General features: G+C 32.6%; 1 protein-coding gene across 3 annotated transcripts; it reads left to right on the forward strand.

The window, feature by feature from the left end:
• Positions 1-2,546: 2,546 nt before the first annotated feature.
• On the forward strand, positions 2,547-8,280 carry LOC105773824 (BTB/POZ domain-containing protein At5g47800). Of its 3 annotated transcripts, none has more exons than XM_012595970.2 (8): positions 2,547-2,910; positions 3,645-3,727; positions 4,770-4,866; positions 5,354-5,444; positions 5,514-5,583; positions 5,667-6,071; positions 6,504-7,244; positions 7,587-8,280. In XM_012595970.2, exons 4-8 carry the CDS (start codon positions 5,386-5,388, stop codon positions 8,019-8,021), a joined length of 1,710 nt encoding a protein of 569 aa, XP_012451424.1. In that variant the 5' UTR covers positions 2,547-2,910; positions 3,645-3,727; positions 4,770-4,866; positions 5,354-5,385; the 3' UTR covers positions 8,022-8,280. The 3 variants fall into 3 exon arrangements, with proteins under 3 accessions (XP_012451424.1, XP_052488634.1, XP_012451429.1); XM_052632674.1 differs by having other exon boundaries at positions 2,550-2,910; positions 5,673-6,071; XM_012595975.2 differs by lacking the exons at positions 2,547-2,910; positions 3,645-3,727; positions 4,770-4,866 and adding an exon at positions 4,980-5,206.
• The last annotated feature ends 226 nt before the right edge of the window (positions 8,281-8,506 follow it).

Genomic DNA, 8,506 nt, shown 5'->3' on the forward strand with positions numbered 1-8,506 from the left:
CACTCTACTTTTAAAACAAAACAAAACAAAACAAAAAAAATAGTTCACCCCCTAAATTGTAAAAGTTTTTGTATTAAGAGTCTGATTGTATTTTATTTTATTTATTAAAAATAAATAAATTATTGTTTATATATTAGATCAGATAGTAAATTGATCTTTTATGTTAAAAATTTTATCTATTTTTACCATTAAAAACTGACATAATTAATGGAATAACTAGAAACGTGTACATCATGTTGATTTATAAGGGCCAGTCCTTAACAGTAAAAACTGATAATTTTTTTAACAAAATGATCAATTTGCTCTTGGATCTAACATAAAGAGATTGATTAGAATATTTTTTTAAGTAGAAAAAAAATGTAATTAGGTAATATTGATGGATTTAATTATTATTTGGTTAAACAGTCCACAATTGAATTAAGTTAAGCCGTCTATTTTATCTTTCACAAGGGACTGAAAAGATGTGGAGGACCCTCCCCTTCGACATCCACCTTATACCAACGGACGAGTGTGACCCCCACAACTAAATTTTCTTTATTTACTATTTATTTTAATATTGATAATATATTAATATTTAAATTTGATAATTTTGTTAATTTTAGTATTTAAATTTGACAATTAGATGCACTTTGGTCTTTAAAATTGGATTTTGTCAAGATTTAACGATTGCAACATGACTGGATTGGTTAGTCGGACTAATTAGACCGAAAATCAATTGATATACTAGTCTAAATAAAGGAGTTGAACTAATTGAATCGAAAACGGCTCGAAATAGGTAAAAATAAAAAAAATTAAGATAAAAATCAGTTGTTGAATAGGTTGAACCAATTTAATAAATTTTTTTTAATTTTAGTTATTGTTAGTCTAGTAATCGAATTAAGAACTTATAATCTGATTGGTTCAACTACTGGTTTAGTTATTAAAACACTGTATATGAGATTCTAAGATTATATAAAATTTGTAAATTTCATGTAGTATAATCACATAGTGCCATCAAAATTTTAAAATATTCGATTTGTTATACAGCCAAAAGCATAGGCAAAACAGGACATGAACAGAGAACAAAATGGTAGAGACGTATGGAAAGGTCGTTGCCTTAATAAATACAAGTAGACTGAGATGGGGAAAATATATAAAACGTGAAGAGAAGAAAAGAAAATGGGAAATGAGGGACAGGGGTGAAATAGATTGAAATGCTTTGTCTGAATTTGGCCTGCGAAACAACCAACAGGCAAGGGGTCAGACGGCATCCCATCAACACTGACTTTCGGAGGACTGATATCAACGGTAAAGAACATGACACGTGGTGGCCATGCAAATCGTGTAATGGCAATGATGGTCTAAGGGACAAGGGTCTAAATGAGATGGGAGAATATACCTACATAGTGGGGGGTACCATGATGACTAACGTACACAACCATCTTTTTGCTTAATTAGCCCCTTCTTTAATTTTAAGTCTTCAACCCACTACTCGTCCCTTTGCTTTGGCCTTTTTTCTTTTTGGGTAAATTTCATTGATAGTCATCCAAGTTTCTTTTTTGGTCACTCGTCTATGGAAAATAATAAAATAGTCACCTAACTATTTAATTGTCTTTTTTAGTCACTAGTGGACTAACGATGGCAACTTTTAAAATTGACATAATAATAATTTAAACCTCAATATTTATATATTATATCAATTTAGTCCTGATTTTAAAAATCTAACCTCAATATTTACACATTGTGTATTTTGGTCTTTTATAATTTCGCTTTTCTTTGTGATCCTTTCACCTAAAAAGCTAAAGAAAAATGATTTTTAGCTAAATTTAATTGAAAATATACAAAACCGAAACACCCGTAAATCCAAGATAATAATTTTATATTTTCTCATTCTTTTAAAATTAACCCTCAATGTCACAAAGAAAAGCAAAATTGCAAGAAAAGGACCAAATTATACAATGTGTAAATGTTGAGGGTTAGTTTTTTGTAGAAACAAGACAAAATTGACATAATTTATAAATGTTAAGGATTAAAGTTGCTATTATACAAATTTTAAAAGTTGCCACATTTTGAAAACTAATGAACAAAAGGACAAATTTGAATAGTTGAGTGACCAAAAAAGAAATTTACTAATAGTTAGGTGAAGATTTTGTAACTTTTCATAGTTGGATGACTAAAAAAGAAATATACTGATAGTTAGGTGAGCACAAGTGCAATTTACCCTTTTATTTTCCTATAATATCAAAGCCTATCTGCCCTGTTTTACGGTTTTGATTCCTTAGTTTTTTTAAACATACAAAGGCAGACCCTTCCCCTCCCCACAAATAGATGATGGATGTTAGAAGATGAAAAAGAAGGGACTACACCTTAAAATCCTACTTTCTTTTTTTCTTTTAGGATTCGATTCAAAGAAGGTAATGATGGCGAGCACACACACCATTGATGATACATTACCATGTTGACTAATCCCAACAAACCACTTTCTCTGTCTTATTGGTAAGACATTAGGGACACCCTCTCCCCACCATTTTCCCTTTACTTGTGTCTAATTGAAACCCCATAAGCTAACCTAACCCTCTCTCTTTCTCTCTATTTCTTTTAGCTCCCCATTTACAAGTTATTACATGCATGAAGCAATTCATATATCCTTTTCATGCCTCATCATCATCATCATCTTGTATGCAACTGCAATTGCATGATGTAAACTTGTTAGCTTTCTTACTTTACCATACACACACAAAACAGTCTCTCTCTCTCTCTCTCTATCTATATGTATAGAAAGTACAGGTTCTTTCTTGTTCTGATGCACTCAAGGGTAAAATATTAGTATCTAATTGCAGCTTTTTGGCATATCCTATTAAGTCGATAACAGCTAGTTGCTGCTATGTTTGGAATAAGCTACTTTGAACTTCCACAAGCATATGATTAAGGGTATGTCTTTTGAGTTTTGATTTTTCTTTTTTTATCATTCCTAGTGATGATATACTGCAGATTCTGTTATTACAATGCCTTCAAAGGGGATGATTTGATTGATAGAAATCTCATTACTTCTTATTATTGGTTTCCCACTCCAATTAAAAGCACTCTCTCAAGTATATGCATATATTATGGATTACCACATATATAGTTTTTGCTTTCCTACAAGATTAAAATTTAAAAAAAAAAAAAAACTACTTTGAAAAGTTATAAAAGAAAGTTTTTATTTAAGTCTTGTTAAAATTATTGTTATATGGCCGCCTTCATTTTTACTGTCAGGGTCTGCACCATCGAAAGCTTTCCTTTCATTTTATTTTCAATCGAAAGTTTTCTTTTCATGAAACAACTTTAAATGTTACGAAGCTACATTGATCTCTCCATTAACCGTCAGATTAACTTGAACTTAAGATATATTTTTCTATTCTTCGATAGGTATTGTCATTGTCTAGAGCTTGCTAGCTAAACTTAGAAAAAGGAAACTTAATAGCTCAGTAACTTAAAAAAAAATTTAATAGTTAAATGATCATTTTATAACATTTTAAAATTGAGTGATTCAAAATGTAAATTCATTAATTGGTTAATTTGTGTAATTTACCAAAAAAAAAAGGAAAAAAGAAGAATAAAAAAACGATACAAAGCTTTTTCAAATTTCTGGGCAGATCCCTTTATAACTTTTGAAAAGACTGCAGATATATAAGTTGAAAAGCTTTGGAAGCCATTTGAGCAACGCCTGCCATGAACAAGCATGAAATGGAATCTTCATGTTCATAGGGTAAGCTTTTCTTATTTTGCTATTAAAAACAGTTGTGGGTCATTTTCGTATTAGTCTAGACTGCTCTACTTGAACCTCTTAGGTTTAAATAATGGTTGAATATGGATATCGAAATATTAAAAAAATTTAAAAGGTGATGATGTTGGATGAAGTGTCGGTCAACCAAGTTGTAGGATATTCATTTTGGGCTGGCAATTGTGTCTGAATGCACTCAATGACAGCCACGAAAGCAAAAACCTCAGCCACTTATTTTTTATTGTATCCTTTTCAAAGTATAAAAGAGAGCATAAAAATATTATTAGTCACAACCCATTTTCCTCTGTATTAAATGAGTGTATCCAAATGTTAACTCATGCCATGCTATTTATAATTTCAAAGATTAATTAATATCCATCATTTCATCCGAACAACAATATCAAAACTCTAAAAAAAGAAAAATTAACTCATAATTACTGTCGACCAGATATTATTTCCATGGAAAAAAAAACACCATTAGTATAACTGCATGCGCTAGAGCAGTGATATATGTTCTTCGACTATCCACCAAAATTAATGTAAGTGAGCTACCTTGCTACAATTCTGTATATGCTTTTATACAATAATTTGAGCTCTTTTTGCACTGTTCTTAAGCTTCATGCTCTGGTCTTTGTGTCAATTATGAGTTTATTAAATCAAAGTATTTAAATAATATATGTATAGGCTTTTCGTTTTCCTAGTATGGTATATGGAAATTGCTTTATCTTATCAAATATATATATATATAGAAAAGCAGTAGATACATATAAGGCCAAGTTTCATTCATTAAGTGGGAACCAGGTTCTGGGGGTTTTCAGTTTCATGTAGTAACATGTGTCTGGTAATAAGCAAAAAAAGCTGAAAAAACTTAAGCACTAACTTCAATGGAAACTGCCAAAGATTGAAAGGGTATTAGCTGATATATTATTACAGCAAGGTTGGGGTTGTTTTGTTTCTTCAAGACTCTTCTATGTCAGTGCATGACAGCAAAGAAATATAAGTGATTTTATCTTTTTTTATTTTGCAGGTAAAAGACATATTATTACAGGCTAAAGGGTCTTGTAGGGTTGTAAACAGGGAACTGGTGAAGTTGATGGGACCCTTTGTGTTGAATAAAAGTTAAGGTAATTTTTTTCTCTTTTTTTTTTTTGACAAACTTCACAATGTAAAACAAATACATTGATTGCATTTGTCTGTAACAGTTCAAATACTGATTACTAAAAGCTCTGGTTTCATAGAACCTTTTTTTATAATTTTACTTTACTCTTCTATACATTCTATATTCCTTCAGCTTCTTTTTTTTCTCTCACTTTCTTCTTTTCATCTTCTTTTTGCCATGTTTATGAACTTCATAGGGTGTTTACTGGAGACTAGTTAAGGCGATATGTTTCAGTTTCTTACATGTCTTTTTCAGTATATATCTGCCAAAGACCAAAATCCAATATGTTGAAAAGAACCAAAAGGGTTAAGTCTGGTTCAACTGTGCTTGTCAGATTATGCATGTGCACGTGTTTATGACTATGGGTTTTTTTTGCTGGTTGTATTAAATTAATACATATGTTCAGCTACTTCATTTTCATGTGTTTACTGTGCTTCAATCAAATGTTGCAGTGTTGTAAAGGGAAAAATTAATCAGAAGAAACATGAAGTTTATGAAAATTGGGACAAAACCAGACACCTTCTACACAGAAGAGGCTACCAGGTATAACAAGTGTGACCATGTTTATTATTACAGGATAAATCTAATAGTTTTGGTCATTTGGTAATGTAGGACTGTGATTTCTGACATACCAAGTGATCTTACAATAAGGATTAACAATGTTTGTTTTCTTCTACATAAGGTATACTTTGCTGACTTCATGTATTCTTGCCTTATTTCAATGGTTTCTACTTTCTAGCATATATTTATGCGTCATATTCTTAGCTGCAGATTCCACTTGTTCCGAAGTGTGGTCTCTTACAACGGCTCTGTTCCGACGCTGATGATTCCGACATTGTTACGATCGATCTTCACGATGTTCCGGGGGGAGAAGATGCTTTCGAACTCTGTGCTAAATTTTGCTATGGGATAACGATCAATCTCGGTGCACATAACTTTGTTCCTGCATTTTGTGCTGCTAAGTTCCTTAGAATGACTGAATCTATTGAGAAAGGGAATTTTGTTCTGAAACTTGAAGCTTTCTTCAATTCATGCATTCTTGAAGGTTGGAAAGACTCCATCGTCGCACTTCAAACCACGATCAAGTTACCTGAATGGTCTGAAAACCTTGGAATCATTAGAAGGTGCATTGATTCTATTGTAGAGAAAATCTTGACACCAACATCAAAGGTTTTTTTTTTTTCTTTTTACATCTATTTTGCTACTTGCAGAAAAGGTATAATGAGACTCCTGTACTAGGAGGTAAATTTAGAAGTCAAATTACATTTTGCCTCCTCTATTAAAAAACGTAGGTAATTTAATCCTTATACGTTAGATCAAAGAGCAAATATTTCAACGATTTGTACTGTTAAAAACTGGCGTGACTGATAGAATAACTAGATAGAGGCACAACACTATGCCATATGTACCTTATGCTAATGTATAGAGACTAGTTTTTAACAATACAAATGGATAAAATTTTTAGCTAAAGAACTAGTTTACTCTTTGATCTAATGTATAAAGATTAATTTGTCTATTTTTTGAGTATATGAAGCAAAATGCAATACTTTTACTTGCAAAAAACATATGATACGTTAGGTTGAATTATATGAATTCATGCAGGTTTCATGGTCCTATACTTATACTAGACCAGGGTACATAAAAAAACAACACCAGTCTGTTCCGAAAGATTGGTGGACCGAAGATGTATCGGATCTCGATATAGACCTTTTCCGATGCATAATAACAGCGGTAAGATCAACATATATACCACCGCCACAGCTCATTGGTGAAGCTTTGCATGTGTATGCATGTCGTTGGCTACCGGACACTACAAAGTCTAGACCTCTCCATAGTTCAGGGTCACAAACCGAAGAATCCAGGGAAAAAAGTAGACGGATCCTCGAATCTATCGTGAGCATGATTCCGTCTGATCGAGGCTCGGTTTCGATAGGTTTCTTGTTAAAGCTTCTTAGCATTGCAAATTATTTAGGAGCATCCCCTGTGACAAAGACTGAACTGATAAGGAAAGCTGGCCTGCAATTTGAGGAAGCAACACTTAATGATATGTTGTTTCCTTCACAGTTGCCCACTGATCAACACTTTTATGATATTGATTTGGTTGCGGCTGTATTGGAAAGTTATTTGGTGTTATGGAGAAGACAATCCCCTTTGCCTACAGAAAATAGCCACATGGTTAGATCGATTAGAAAGATTGGGAAGCTTATTGATTCGTATCTTCAAGTTGTTGCAAGGGATGTGAATATGCCAATATCAAAACTAGTTTCTTTAGCTGAAGCATTGCCAGATGCTGCTAGGGAAGATCATGATGGTCTTTATAAAGCCATTAATATTTATCTCAAGGTAAGACCAATTTACTAATCAACTGCATGTTATGGATAGGGTTAAATTACTTTTGGGCATCAACTTTGTAACTATTCTCACATTGGGTTTGAATTTTTTCTTTGTCTAAGGTTTTGAACTTGGCTTCTCACATTGGGTTTGAATTTTTTTTCCAGGGTTTTGAACTTGGCAATTGTCAAGTTTAGGGGTCAACTTGAATAAAAAAAAAGTTCAAACCCTAATGTGAAAATATATTTTCTAATTTAGGGTCTAACTCAAATAGTGAATTGACCCTTATGGATAAGCATATACATACACACATAAATCAGTCTGTTTTATATGTTCATTCATTGATATAAACAGGAGCACCCGGACGTAAGTAAAGCAGACAAGAAAAGGATGTGCCGAATGCTGGACTGCCAGAAACTGTCCCCAGAGGTACGTGCTCATGCGGTGAAGAACGAGCGGCTACCACTGAGAACAGTGGTCCAAGTCCTGTTTTTCGACCAAGAGAGTGGTTCCAGGTCCACAACTCATAAACCAGAGTCAATCACCAGAGCAAGACAAGCACCAATTGAAGCAGAAGCCAAAGAAGAGTGTGACAAAAAGGTGCAACATGAAGTGACAAAGAGTAGCAGCAGGGTGACTGAAACCAGTGAAAGAGAAATTCAGAAGAGAATGGAAGCCAAAATGGTGAGAGGAGATTCAGAGAAAGGCAAAGAAAGGAAAGGGGAAACCAATTCAACTGCCAAAATGATGGAACCTAAACAGGTATTTCAAAGGAGAAGTAGTAGATGAAGAATTATTGATTTGAAAGATATAATATATATAGTGTTGAATAATTGTCTTTGTTATTGTGTTTTTCATGTACACTTTTTTTTTTTTGCATACATATGATATTAAATTGCAGCAAGCAATGCACCATTTGTAATAGCTTAGGAAAGAGATTTCTTTTAAGCTGTAAAGACCAATAAATTATAAGCTTAGCCTTCCATCCATCCTTAGTATTTTATTTATTATGCGTTTAATACAATAAAAAGGTTTGTATTTGAATTGACCCATTTGTTCACTAGTCTTGTTTCTATATGGTAGGATTCTTGTTCATCATAATGGAGCCTAAACCTATACTCTTCTGCTAAAGATGCCACACTTCTAAGTTTAGTAATTACAATCCCATTTGTTAATTTATGATTTCAGTCTCTTTATTATGGTAATTTTTTTTAAAACATACTTTTATATGATCTTTTTTATGTCATAAGAAGTGTTTATAAGAAAATATCTTT

Source organism: Gossypium raimondii, chromosome 6 (assembly GCF_025698545.1).
Source record: "Gossypium raimondii isolate GPD5lz chromosome 6, ASM2569854v1, whole genome shotgun sequence".
Classification (NCBI taxonomy): Eukaryota; Viridiplantae; Streptophyta; class Magnoliopsida; order Malvales; family Malvaceae; genus Gossypium; species Gossypium raimondii.